This window comes from Tinamus guttatus, unplaced genomic scaffold (assembly GCF_059628265.1).
Source record: "Tinamus guttatus ecotype Peru unplaced genomic scaffold, ASM5962826v1 Tinamus_guttatus_pri_ptg000307l, whole genome shotgun sequence".
Lineage (NCBI taxonomy): Eukaryota > Metazoa > Chordata > Aves > Tinamiformes > Tinamidae > Tinamus > Tinamus guttatus.
The window spans coordinates 3,598,688-3,612,609 of NW_028288841.1; the positions used below are offsets into that span (position 1 = coordinate 3,598,688).

Consider the following 13,922-nt stretch of genomic DNA (forward strand, 5'->3'; position numbering starts at 1 on the left):
GAGGGAGGGAGCAGGCATGAGCACACGCGTGCAGCAGTTCTGGAGCCCCACATGGTGGTTGGGAACAGGCAGTGGCACCGGCAGGGTCTCCAGTGGACGCACAACCACCAAGACGGGGGGACTGTGCAGTACTTGCTGTTCGTTCATTGCTTCACGTCTTCTGAGGCTCGTTTTGTCAGGCAAGTCCTGTGATGCCTTCAGATGGGCTTTGGAGAGTGATTAAAAGCTCCAGATGTATTGGACAGAAGGATACGGATGGTTTTCATGTCTGTCCTGGTGTCTGACTTGCAGAAGCTCCTGAGCTAGTTTTTGGAGGACTTAGTCTGACTTAAACACTCCTCTACCTTAGGTCCTTTGTATCTAATACCTGCATAGCTGGAGATTGGATTTATTTTTGACAGTGAGGTAAGTTTCTAGTGTTGACGACTACAAGGCTACATTCCTGCCAAAGTCCCCATAGGTGGCTTTTTTTCCTGACAATTCTTTCTTTCACCAGCATCATGGAGCAAGACAACAGCCAAGAAGTCCCACACACTGCATTGCTGCGTTACAGTAAGGGTTCATGGCTTGAAGGCCTTGTCTATGCTAGTGCATCAACAGGCTTAACCAAACTTAACGGATGCTGAACATGCTCACCCACATCCACACAAAGACCCAGCTGATGGTCCTAGCCCAAGCACATGGCATGCACGGGATGCCCGTGGGCTGCTATCGAATGTGTAGCAGCCTAAGGGTGGCTGCAGGGCGGTTCCACAGCCCAAGTCAACTGAATCCTCCTCCACAGAGGGAAGGGAGCCAAAATTCAGCGTTGTTGGTGGGGCTGCTCCATGCTCCAGAGCTATGCCGGGCTCCTGGACCGGTGGGACCTAATACACACCTCACACGCTCACCAGAGGGTCTTCCCTTCTACCAGATGCCCGGGAGCATCTTACGTCTCTTGTGCACTGGAAGATGGTTTAGTTTAATGGTCCATATATGACAGGGAGGTTAACAACTCAGGCAGGACACTTTAAAGCATTTGCCCAGCCTTTATTTGTAGGAGCTGATCGTACGTCCTCATTCCCTGCGCTCGCGGCAGATTGATGCGCTGGAAGGCAAGGGGCAGCAGATGATCTGTTTTTCTCTCTCCACGAGTCTAACGTTCCGGCTAGCAGGAGTCATGTTCAGTTTGTATTGGCGAGCGGGATGGAGTGATTGCAAACTGCCCTCAAAAACCTCTCCTAAGTGACCTCAGGAAACGTCCAGCTAAATGTGCCTTCCACTGGCCCATGCTGGTTTCTAACCCCAGTGCGGAGGCTGCTCATGTGCCACGTAGCTGCCGCCGGCCTCGCTGGGAGATGTTAAAATACAAACCGAGGCCCTGTGGTGGAAAGCAAGGGTAGGGGAAGGCTAATTGCACTGCAACAACGGGCCAGTCTGCACCAGCAGTTGCACAGCTGAAGGTAGATCATGAGATGTAGCGTGCAGATAGCAGCAGAAACCACTGCTGAGGTGACACCAGGAATGCTCTTATGGCTGGGGAATACATAGCAGGGCCCCCCCATCCCGACCTTTGGGAGCGAGTCCGAAAAACCGTCTTCTTAATTAATAAACTGTAAGAACACCCATGAGAAAAGAAAATGCCTTTATTCTGAGAGGTGGGGGGCTCTTACATCTCAGCTTTTAATTTCTTTTTCTAAGGCAGACATAAAAAGACTCCATAATTTATTCTTAGGACATCTGAATAGTTATTTATTGAGAAGCCACAGTTCTCACACTTTTACAACTGTCGGCTTGTATAAGGCAAAAAAAGCAAGATGGATCACTATTTTACACAGAAAGTAAAAGCTCTGGAGAGGGGACTGATGGACATGCAGATACTGGTCAAAATGCAATGTACATGACATATATAAAAACCATTGTGAAACGGAGGAATTGTAAATTATGGTTACAATCTACTGAAATAAATATTCAATATATTATTATAAACACATTTGTATAGTCTAAGATTGTAATTAAAGTTGTCTTTGTACATACACAGTTATTTGAAATTTAAACAAAAGTGTAACATTTAGAGGAGCAAACGTCAACATAAAACAACTGCTTTGGACTTGTAATATGGCGTGATATATCCATAATGATAGGATTAATCTGGTGTGGCAATTAGAATGACTAATCCTTTGGGATGTAGCCTCTATGGAGTTAACTGCATATTGAAGGGAAGAGCCTGGTTTATTAACAAGGGTGCGGAATGATTCAAACGGCTGTCTGGGTTTGTTTGTTTTCTGTTTTTAAATGAATAGAGAGAACAAAAAATCATTTGTAATTGCCTGGTTCTCCTTTTAAAAACAAAGCTGTGATTTTTTTTTTAATTATTATTAATTTTAAGCAGTTGGCATCCACAGAAGAGAAACAAAGAAATGAAAGGACTCGGTTCACTCATCTTCACAACAATTTACCATCAATGTATATACAGTACATTAATGAAGCATTGTTTAAACTTTAATTATAACAGGGACACACCTAGCATGTTTTCTATGTAGTTTTCCATTAACAGTATTAAACAATGGTGCTCCATATTGCTTATGAACATATAGATATGAAATCAGGAAACCAATGAATCAGAGAGGTGCTAATCTCATTACCACACAGCTAAAATGGCATTTGTATTGGTAAACTTCTCATGGGCATTTAGAGCGGACAGAAAAATTCCTAATGTGGCTAACTGAGTAACGGACGAGGTACATGCACGGACACCGGGCTGCCCCCAGCCCGGCCTCCCGGCCGGCGGCTCCTAGTCGTCTTCTTCATCCTCCTCATCGCTGTCCTTCATGGTGATGCCCTGGAGGCCGCCGCCTTCGCTCACCGACGCCGTGGCCTCCTCCACCGTCAGCCGGTTCCGGATGGTCTCGTAGGTTTTGCTGTTGAGCGTGGAGTCCAGCACTCCTTGCAATCGGAAATCCCGGTACGTTTTCTAAAGCGGGGAGAGGCACGGAGGGAGGGGACGGCACAACGTCAACGCGGACACCGGCTCCCTGCGGGTTCAACCTGGAGGGCTGGGGCCGCTCGAGGAGGACACTGACCGCTAGGAAAATCCATGTGTTTGGTGGCAGGGCTCCCTCTAAGGCAAATGCAGCCCTGGGGCTCTCTGCCTGGCATCAGGGGTGCTTTAAATAACTTAATACGGGGCTTAAAAACACATGGAAGCAACAGCGCGGAGCTGCGCTCGGCCTAGGCATGGTGGTGATGGTTGGACCTGATGACCTTGGAGGTCTTTTCCAACCATAATGACTCTAGGATTCTGACTGTCCTTGCCTCCCGCTGCCTTCGCTTGCCTGTGAATAAGGGCTGCTTTCCTTCATGCAGCACAACTCTGTCTCCTGCAACTGCAGCTGGGAGTGCATGTTCCTGGAATGCGACGTATTAGCTAATCCCAGCATCGAGATTAAAGAAGCTAAGTCCAGACAGCAGAGAAAATTGTTCGTGTATAAACATGGGCACATGGCATGTGTTTCTTAAATCTCTCTTTTTTTTTTTCGATCTTTTTCTCACATTGCAGTTGTATTTCTGTGGTTGGCTATATTTCCCTTATTATGACTGAACACTAAGGGTTTTTTTTTTGTATTTTAATTTACTTTTAAAACTTCTTGACTGTGTGAGATAAAACTCTGGCCTTCCTGCAGTTCATTTAATTATGGTTTGCGTTCTGTATGGAAACTATTTATGATTTCAGGAAGTCCTTGGATTTGTTGTAGCTGCTTCTGAAAGTGATATTTATATAAATAAAGTGCAAGGAAAAAGGCTTTCTTCATATAGCTCTTAAGTAGAAATAATTTGTCTGTGCCTGTTGTTTGTAATTATCAAAAGCATATTTGATACATTTCCGTTTTAATTTATTCATGCCTTCAATGTGTTCAGCACATGAGACCATAAACATTTTAAAATACTAGACCAAAAAAGCATTAGATAGGACCTAAAATGATCAAAAATGTATTTACCCCCTTCTGTGATCTTATTATTTCATGTAAACCACTGCTATTTCACACTGAAATAATTATCATTAGTCCAAGGCGCGCGCGCACACGCACATACACACACACACGTGCACTCAAGGCACAAAAATGTTACTTTCGGGGTATGTTATCTCACCTTTGTCATCTCTTAGAGTTGCTTATATACACCCATTGCGAAAGAAACAACTTCAATTAACTATGAGAACAATCCTCATTTGCATCTTGGTGATAATCACAAGCCAGAGCTGGGCTTAAATGTTTCTAGTAAAACAGTGTTAAAATCTTTTTATTTGATTTAACCCATTTTAATGCTGGAGTTTATTGGTGTGATCAACATGCTTCCCCTCCGCCCCCTCCAAATGAATAGGCTAATTTTGGCATGCTTATTATGGAGGTAGCTTTGAATAACAGTGGAGTTTTTTTTTTTTTCCTTTTGTCATGTAAATAAGTATTTATAGTTATATATAGTTATAACATTATACTTATTTGCACACATGTATTGTGTATCTTTGCACGTTTCAAGTTCCTGTCTATTCTTCTGTGCATACCATACACACAAATACCATCACTTTAAACCGGTTTAATGAGCGGTTTCATCATTTTAAACTGGTTTAATGAGTGGTTTCACTCACTTGCAGCCTACAGCTGGTTTATGAGAACATGCTGCACACACACGGACGCCTTTCGCAGCAAGATGTTAGCAGGAAGATCCCCCAGGAGACACTTACCTTTACTATCCTAATGAGCGTTTTCAGCTGGTAGATGTGCAGCTGCAGGTCCATGCGGTCGGTCAGCCAGGTGCAGACGACGTTCATGGAGCTCGTGTACCATTGCTGCAAGAGAGACAAGACGTCTCCAGCAAGCGCGCCGCGCGCCCGGGGCGAGCACGGCTGCACCAGCCTGCCCTGGCAGCCCCGCTCCGATGCACAATTCCCATGCACCAGCTTCCCAATGGTCACAGCAACGGGCTTGTTCGGAGGGGCAGAGCAGGGGAGCTGATTAAACACCAAGGACTCCAGAGCCCTTTAATGCCGCCCTGGCCTCTGCCTCTCCAGGAAGGGGGTTTGCTTCCCAAGCCAGCTTGCTTCCCAACTCGCAAGGGGTTTGTAATCCTGTTTTACCATTGACTTGCCAGCAGCGCTGTGAGTTCAGCCCAATACTGTTTATTTTTTTTTAATTATTATTTTTCCAGCCCATTTCCCCAGCAAGAGCACAGTCCTGCCAATAGGTGTGCGAGCCCCGCGCTGCAGCCACTACTCACCGTGGCAGAGTCCAAGCCCAGCAGCCTCCCCGCAGCCGAGCGGAGGGGAGTTAGTGCAGCGCAAGGCTTAGCTGCAGGAAAGGGTGTGCGGGCGCAAGCACCTACGGGCGTTTCATCCTCACAGTTATGGACGATGGAAAAGCATCACTTAAATGAGCTTGTTTCAAGATGCTGGACTTAGAGGGCCACTTTGGGGGCTAGTATTTTGCTGCTTGCCTGTGAACGAGGCTTGCAGCAGTGCGGTTGCAGACTGCCAGCCCTGCCGTGCAGGAAGTCACTGCTGGGCTGGGGTTCAGCTTGTGCATCTGATGCTATGGGGTGGGTAGTGATCCCTGAAATACAGAGATGCAGGGACTACAGCGAGGGGGATCACAGAGCGTCCCCACTGCATCGGCACGATTGCTCATTAGGAAGGGCTCTGTCTGCACGAAACCATCGTGCAGCCCTGTGCACAGTCACCCCTCGCACAGAGACGCACACACACACACACACACACACACACACAGAGCAAAGCCTGCACCCTGCACCTACACCAGGGACGGGCTGAAATGAAACTAGAGCCAGCCTTAAAAAAAAGGAAAAGAAAAAAAACAGAAAACATTGAACTTCCTCCAAGAAAAGCCTATCTCTGATCGAGCCCCATCCAAGTTAGTCTGAATTGCATCTCCTTCCCAACTAAACTAGAACCTTGCACCAATCTGGCTCCAGTGTTATTTTTTTTTTCCTCACCCGTTTTTCTCTCCTGGTTGTGGGCCCCTGACTCACAAACATCCCCTTTCCTCTAGTTGCTTCAGCTGCCAGTGCTGCTGGTGAAGAATCAAGATAACCAAATACTCTGTATTTCCCAAATGCAAGGCTGTGGCCTGTAATAACCCCGCACACACACACACACACACACACACGCACACACAGGGACACTGTGCAGCGCTGGCACAGCGCTCGCTGCTGCCTGTGAGCAGGTTGCAGATGTCCCTGCTGGCCGCGTGGCTCCAGCACCACTCGCTGTCACTGGGCAGCGTCTAAACTGAGCATCGGGCACTGCAGGCAACGGCGGCCTGGAGCAGCCACCAGCCGAGCACACGAGCTGGCAAAAGGCTGACCAAACAGATGAGCCCAACCTCTGGAACGAGCTAACGAAAACGCGCCCTCGACGTGGGCAATAAAACGGCAGCGCAAACCACCCCGCTGCCAGGACCAGGCACTGCTGCTGCGTGCGGCGCGCGCGGCTTCGCTTTGCTGGTTCCTATGGTTTAACATACGGTGCCCTGTATGGCATGCTAGGCCCAGAGATGTGCAGTGCACTTGTCCAGGAATTGCCGGGTTACGTCCCCGACGTGACACTCAACATATCCTGCCTTTGGAGGGTCTGCAGAGCTCTCCTTGGGACCGGACCCGGAATGCCTTTGCGTTTGCTCACTGATTTCAGTGCTGAGGCGCAGCCAAGCACAGCCGGGGAAGGGCAGCCCCTCTCCCAGCAGCTGCTGGAGGATGAGAGCCGGAGGCCACCGGCTCAGTCTCTGTTGGCTAATTCCAGTGTCAAGGAAAGACCTGCCCGGGACATTCCTGTACTTACATTTCTACTCCATCTCCTACGAAAATGGAGGAAGTAAAGGAATGGAAGAATAACAAAGAAAAGGCATGGGATAATCTCTTGCTTGCTGCTTGCATCTTACTCAGCTTGTCGCAGATTTTGGCTGCCCCTTCAGCACTCAAGGGCCATCAGCCTCTACACCCTGCCCAAATGCCCAGGCCATTGAAACACCCCTTCCTCCACCACATCCTTTAAATCCAAACCCATATAAATCACGCCATACACGTTACACAGGCAAACACTTCTCCTCCTCACCGCTGCATCTTGTCTTCCCAAACACGATCTGCCAGGTGCTTATGCCACCTCCAAGCGAGATGAGATGATAACTCCCTCCTGCCCCTTCTGCTTGGCCTGTGCCGCGCACACCTACGCTGCTCTCGAAACGCAAACCAGGAACGAGACCCTCCGGGAGACACCGGCACAAACTCCGCTAGCCGACGGCATCTGCTGCGTCCAGGAGCAGGGGCCAGAGAAGCAGCGACAGGAGTGAATCACGCACAACACACCGTCACGCTGGTGCCACCAGACCCACCGCTTGCAGCGGCCTTTTAGAAAGGGCACACAACTCTGCTGCAGTGAATCCTTCAAATTAAGCTAAATTAAGCATTCGTTTCTCATGAAGTCTGTTATGTTTCTGGTAGACACTCAAACACGCAGAGTTTGAGGGAGAACTTTTCTGAACGGGATCTTTCCTCTGGAGTATTGCCGAGCAAGGGCTCAGCCAGAAGGACATGGGCTGCATGAAGGGAGCTCTGCCTCAAAGCTAAGGAGCTCCAAAGACTGCCTGTTCATGAGAAAAAAGACAAAGTATAATTCATTGATCCCGATACACAAAACCGTCGCATCACTTCATAGAGCACACACCAACTGCTGAATTTAAGCCCTGCATATTCATAAAAGATGCGTTTAGCCCATAAATTAAATGTTCCCTGTAGCTATCACTAGTGTTGATGTGCTATAAGATGCACGAGCCCTCTGATTTCATGACTAACCATCACGGATGATAACATTTGCATATGATTATGTTATTAAAACAACAACAACAACAAAGCCAAATGCTCCTAAACAGCAACGTGAGCGTTTCAGACAAAGGAGCGCAACGCGGTCCTGCCGGACGGCAGCAGTTCTGTGTCTGTGGGCCAGGAAAAGCTCCTTCCCAGAGACCCGACTCCGGCTGGGGCTTGTCCCAAAGTCCCCAGTGCGGAAGGCAGAGCCCAAGCTCCAGCCTCCGTGTGCGCTCCCGGCCTTGCCGTGTGGTTGCAGCACATTGCAGGCAGCTGATGGGGCCTGAGCACCCCTGTGCACAGCAACTGTAACTAACACAAGCAGAGGGTTTTCTCAAAGCTCCCTCGTGAAGAACAATTAGGGCTCTGGGAGAGCCCGCGGGGCACAACTGGGCATGCAACTCGCTGCCGTGCACGTGCATTACTGATGATACCGCGGATGATCCTGGGGATGAGCTCAGGAAGAAACGCTGTAACAACAGGCAAACACCCAACCCGCGAGGCCAGGAACCCAACTCCTCTTTCAGGTTGGTTTTCCTGTTTGCGGCGGCCCTCATTGCCAGGTGCCAGCCTGGGCAAGCGAGCCTGGCCAGCTGGGAGCCGCGCGCGGGCTTGGAGGAGCTGCGGCGAGCCAAGGGGATGGCTGCCCGCCCAACACCCCGGCCAGCTTGAGCAATACGCTCGCTTGTTGGTTTTTTTTTTCCCCTCTTTTTTGAGTTTAAATGCATGATCAATAAGTTGCTTAAATAGCAAGTTTATCTCTGAATATATAAATTGCAAAAATTGATATGAATAAATCTGCAAGTAACACACGGAGTGCGGCACATTTTTATCAAAAAACTGTGCTGGGTTCCTGCGCTTTCCGGGAGGTGGTGTCATTACACATACACAGGAACATCTGCAAACCCCCGTCTTCTTTAGTGTGAGCTGAATGGAAGCATGACCTCCTGTTCCTTGCTATGAACCTTGAGTTCACACTCATATTTTACATGTTACAGGAAGCCACAGCTCACCCCAGGGGTGCTGCAAACAGAATCTCATAAGCCAGATGCAACACTGCTTCTTAAGGCACCTGAAGGAGCTGTATTCTTCATTCAAAAGCTTACATACTAGTAGCTTAAGGTCACTTCAGCTTTTGTAAAGAGTGGGACAAAACCAGGAATGCTTATAGGGCTGGGTTGTCAGCAGGGTAGCAGAGGGATTACAAGAAACCTGTGACTCTGCCTCTTTCTGCCTTTACTGGTAGTTTTTTTGTGTGTGAACAAGTGCCATACAACAGATTGAGGCTGGTATAAAGGCCTGGGACTGTGCAAGAGCACCCCGCTGAGCCTCAGCTGTGCTTGCAATTAGCAATAGGCATGAAATGATTATTGTTGTGGTGGCTGATGGCAATCTGAAGTGACAAGTTTTATGGGGGAAGTTGTAGTAGGGATGTTCAGCAAGTTTTTGCAAACCATTAATCGAAGGCTGCAACACAGTTTAGTCAAAGCTATTTTATGTCATTCCGAAGGTCTCACAAGGATGCTGAAAGAATATTTTTCTGCTCTCAGTGCCTTGGAATGGAGTTTTTCTAGGTCAGGGATTCTTTACTGCCCTATTTAGTGTCAAAAATACCCATTTGCCTCAAATTAGCAGAAAGCTTGTAGTTAAGGGCTAGAGATTAGGCATACAAAATTACTCAGCAGGTGACTGCTGGGTGGATTTGGGGGTTGAGAAGTCTTTAAAACTGACTACGAGACATTATATACTTCTGACAAAAGAACATAGTAATCCTACCTGCTTGCTTTAACCACTGTTGTTTGTCTATTATTACGTGCTTTAATGCTCATAAGAGCAAAACTATTGGTGATACTACTCAATTACCATAGTAACTCTCCCCTATGACCTCTCATTTCAGGACTGGCTTTCCAACCAGAACCAATCCAAGCAGTGCAAATCTATTTAAAACTGCGGCACACACGGCACAGGCCAACTCCGAACGCCGGCTGCCGCCTTCGCTTTGTCTGCGGCCCAGCCTTGTTGAGCGGCGCTCAAAGGCGCCTTTGAAATGCACCCTCGGCCTCGAGGTGCTGCGGAGGTGCAGCCACCACGCAGGGCGCCGCGAGCAAGCGACGAGAGAGGGGGACGCGCCAACGCCAAACCTTATATCCAAAGGGAAAATGGAATCGGATCTCGGGCAACGGCTCTCCCTCAGAGTGACTGGATGGGACAGGGAGGACGGAAATTACTGACTTGTTGGGGTTTGTGGCCCATCCAGTGGGCCCAAAGCTCATCTGGTGCAAAGCTGCAAGTGCTGGCGTGCTGACCCCATGCACTCATTTGCAACAATTAGACCTTGTAAAGATCAGGCAGTGGAGGGACTCATAGCAAAGACTGTTTTCTACCCTTTTCTTTAAACAAAGAGGAGGATCCTGGCCAGCCTAGCAGCAGGGTTGAGCTAACGCACACAGCAGTGCGCAGGATGGGAATGTGAGGGCGTCCTCCAAACGCTGGCTCTGCCCTGGACGCTCTAAGCGGCTGAGGGTGGCGGATGGAGGGAATTCACCCTCTGCTGCCCTGTTTCCAGTGCTAGCTCGGGTTTAGGTGGGCTCTGAGAGCTAAGCCGGGCGATGCTTTGGAAACATGGGGTTTGGTTTCTGCAGAAGGTGGAACGTTGCCCAGGCTCACCGAAGGCTGAACTGCAGCAATGGAGAGGGGAAAAAGGGGGACAAGGATATCAGAAACTGTTGAGCTAAAATACATGGCCCTGGCCTGATGAGGACGAGGTGGGTGAAGGTGGGTGAAGGTGCACAGGCAGCTTGAGGTGCCCGTTGTCAGTAACAGAATGGGAGTAGAGGACCTTCTGCCTCAAGACGAAGAGGAAAGAACATTTCTCCCCTGCAAACATATGTTTTCTGGATCAAAAACTGAGACCTGCCCACACAGCAATCCCCATCCCACTTGTTCATAAACTTTCCTTCCCACTTCTCCACAAACACCGTATTCCACCCTGCAGAGTACTCGATAGTGCCCTCCTTATGGGCCTCCTTTTCAGCTCTGCTCCCAGAGGGCTCCTGGAGCAGAGTCACCCAACGGCACATCAGCGTTTGGAGCTACGAGCCCCACTTGGAGGGCCAGGTCTGCAGCAGGTGCCCAGGGCTCAGCTCCATGGGGCAAGGAGCATCCCGCTCCGTGGCGCCCCATGCCCAACCATGAGGAACATAAATAATAACCCGGTGACTACCTTGGGTTACACCTGCCGAGGATTTGACCCACTCTCCTAAATCTTTCAGGGGCCAAGGCTCAGGGCACTATGGATTAAGCATCTGAGAGCGCCCGGGTTTTCCAGTGGCAAAGAAATTGGTGAGTCCTTGCCACGCTGCAGAAATGAAGTTTAACGGCTGCGGAGCTAAGAGCATGCAGCTAAACAGAAAATAAGCAATGAGTTAATATCACGGGCATTGATCAGCTAGTCTTACAATTAATGCTTCCAATAAAAAAAAAAAAAAGAAAAAAAAAGCTCCCCCTTTTTATTCAACAGAATAAGAAATTAAACACTTGTGGGCTCATTCTAAAGAATGAATGAAATTGAATAAGCTACCTAGCACTTGAGATTCCCAGCGAGTGCTTGAATAGAGCAAACCTCCTGAGTTGAATGGATTGCCTTTTGGGACCAATTTGTCTCTTTTCACTCTTTATTCCTCCTTTTTTGCTGACAGATGTACAAAGGCGGAACTGCGCTGTGCAGCTTAGCTACATGCACCCACAGCAGCTGTCACTTTTGTCGAGCAAGTTAATCAAGCAAATGCCACCATATCCCACTTTCTATAAGGAACAACATGTTATAGACAGTAGTCTTGGGAGACGGGGAGGGAGGGAGAGAGACTTTATTTTAACTTTGAGTAGCTGGTATTTTTTTTTTTCCCCTGTGTGTAAAAAAAAAAAATCAGCCAAACCCAGTAGCACAAGCTGACACTTTTGTTTTCCCTGAGAACAAATATTTAATATGATTTTAACTCTAATTCATACTATAGGGGAGCTGTCCGGTTTTAATTAAATTTAAGGGACTTAAGGGACGGGGTTAAAAAAGAAATGGAAGCTTTTTGTTTGCGTTAACGCTTGTTGATAATAATATATTGATTGTCAATTGCTAAGCCAAAAAGATTAGTGTAGTAAATACTATTATCTGAATGCCACAAGTGAAGTGCTAGCTTCCCTTCCCTGCTTTTCCCTTTGTGCAGCAGTTTGAATCACTGGTTGTTATTTATACATTTTCTTTGATAAAACCAACTTGTGTGGCTGATTTTTTTTAAACCCTGCCTCATTAAGTGCATAATAGCATTTACGTGTGGGGCTTTCTGCTTTTTAGCCTTTCAAGCTTAAGCTTATATTCCTCTCTCACAACCATGTTTCAAAACTTGGGACGGTCACAAACAATTGGATACACACCAATATTGTATAGATCGGATTCTCTCTTGCTATTGCCAAAGGCTATAAAATAACAGAACATTATCTGCAAAGAGTAAATAAACAGTTATCCTGCTACGCCGCTGTGCACCAGATAATAACCCAAACCGATCGGCAGGCAGCTTTTCTGTGCTGCTGAATTCTTAGGGATACAAAAGTCTGCATCTAAAAGTACATTTTTCACTATAGCTCTATTGAGCACACAATAACAAAGCACTACGAGGGCTACCGGCAGCTTTTCTTTTTGTTATTAGAAAGATATTTCCCCCTAAAATTTACAGACTTTTTAAAGTATCTTTTCTTTCAGAAAATAAACCTAACTTTTGGTAACAGATTGCATTGTGCTAATTTAACTTCTCCGCAGGATCTCCAGCCTGGTATGCTCAGAAGCAGAATGCGCAAATCAGAAGTATTTTGGATACATGAACTCTTTACCAAACTCTGGAGTCTTCCCTTGCACCTTGCTCACACAGTAAATGAGTAGCAGTTCGGCAGGGCTCTCGCTACGGCTCAGTATGAAAGGCTACGTGCCTCTCGTTTGCTAAATTAAAACTCTTCATGGAGCTCCACATTAAATTACAGAGATCTCATAAAGCACTAACAATTAATAAAAATGTCTCGAAACCTCGGGGTGTTTTTTTTTCTTTTCTTCCTTGCTCTACTCTATTAAAGCCTCCTGAATGTGCTTGGAGCCTCACAGGTCACGGTTGCAGTGAGATATTATTGAAATAAACGGCTGTACTGCTTTTTCCAAGTCATCAGACTTCCACTTTGGCCAAGGATATTTTTTATACTGGATTATGATTTCATGGCAGGTATATTCAGTGTATTCCTTCAAGTTCACCCCAGTTCTCTGGTGCCTGATGCCTATTTTTTTCTCTTTCCTATTTTATTCCTTAACAACGAAATTTCATGCACATTAGAAACGTGGCTATACGGGGAAGTTACCAAGGGGCTTGCTATTAAAATAATCCGTATTATTACTTAATAACGTCACAGTCCCAGCACTACATAATAGGGTTAAGCTGCTAGCCAGAGCGATTCATCATCTGTCTAGGATGCAAATGGCACCACTGAATTACATTATCTTATTTTTCGCCTCTCTCTTCCTAGAAATAAACCACAAAAACCCCTGACTTGGATCGCTGAAGAGCGCTGCCTCGGACGAAACCAGGGGAATCGCAGGGAAAGGCGAAACTCGGCGCGGCCCCGTGTGCGAGCGGCACGTGCCGCAGTACATATGGCAGCGCGACCGCCCGCTGCTCGGGGAGCTCCGCGAGAGGGGCAGCCCCGGCGGCGTTCCACCCTTAATTGGCTCCATCCCGGCTCCGGAGGGCTCCGGCACGGCACCGCCGCCAGCACCAACGGGATGGAGCCGCGGGGCTCCGCGTGCCCGGCGGCATCGCGCTCCTCCTGGTACACTCGCTGCTTGGGGTGGGGATGGCTCCCGCTGCCATTTCTGGCCGCTGTGGCCAAGGGCTATGGCAAATGAACGTGGCCAAGGGCAGCAGCTCTAGAAACTCACTGCTTTTTGTGCTGTGTAAAATCAGTCGACCCGTAGATGCCTCTGGGCATGCAAGAAGCCCCGGCGCTGTTGAGATGGACGTCCAGATCGACACCAAAACGCC

At 47.9% G+C, this 13,922-nt stretch overlaps 1 protein-coding gene across 10 annotated transcripts in view; it reads right to left on the reverse strand.

Moving 5' to 3' along the window:
• Positions 1–1,607: 1,607 nt before the first annotated feature.
• CADPS (calcium dependent secretion activator) overlaps positions 1,608–13,922 on the reverse strand; it is a 198,121-nt gene continuing 185,806 nt past the window's right edge. For all 10 annotated transcript variants that reach the window (XM_088528269.1, XM_088528265.1, XM_088528268.1 and 7 more), the window contains 2 exons: positions 4,721–4,825; positions 1,608–2,953 (listed from right to left, as the gene is read on the reverse strand). In XM_088528269.1, the coding sequence (XP_088384395.1) occupies positions 2,774–2,953; positions 4,721–4,825 (285 nt within the window). In that variant the 3' untranslated portion in view covers positions 1,608–2,773. The remainder of the gene's footprint in view (positions 2,954–4,720; positions 4,826–13,922) is intronic.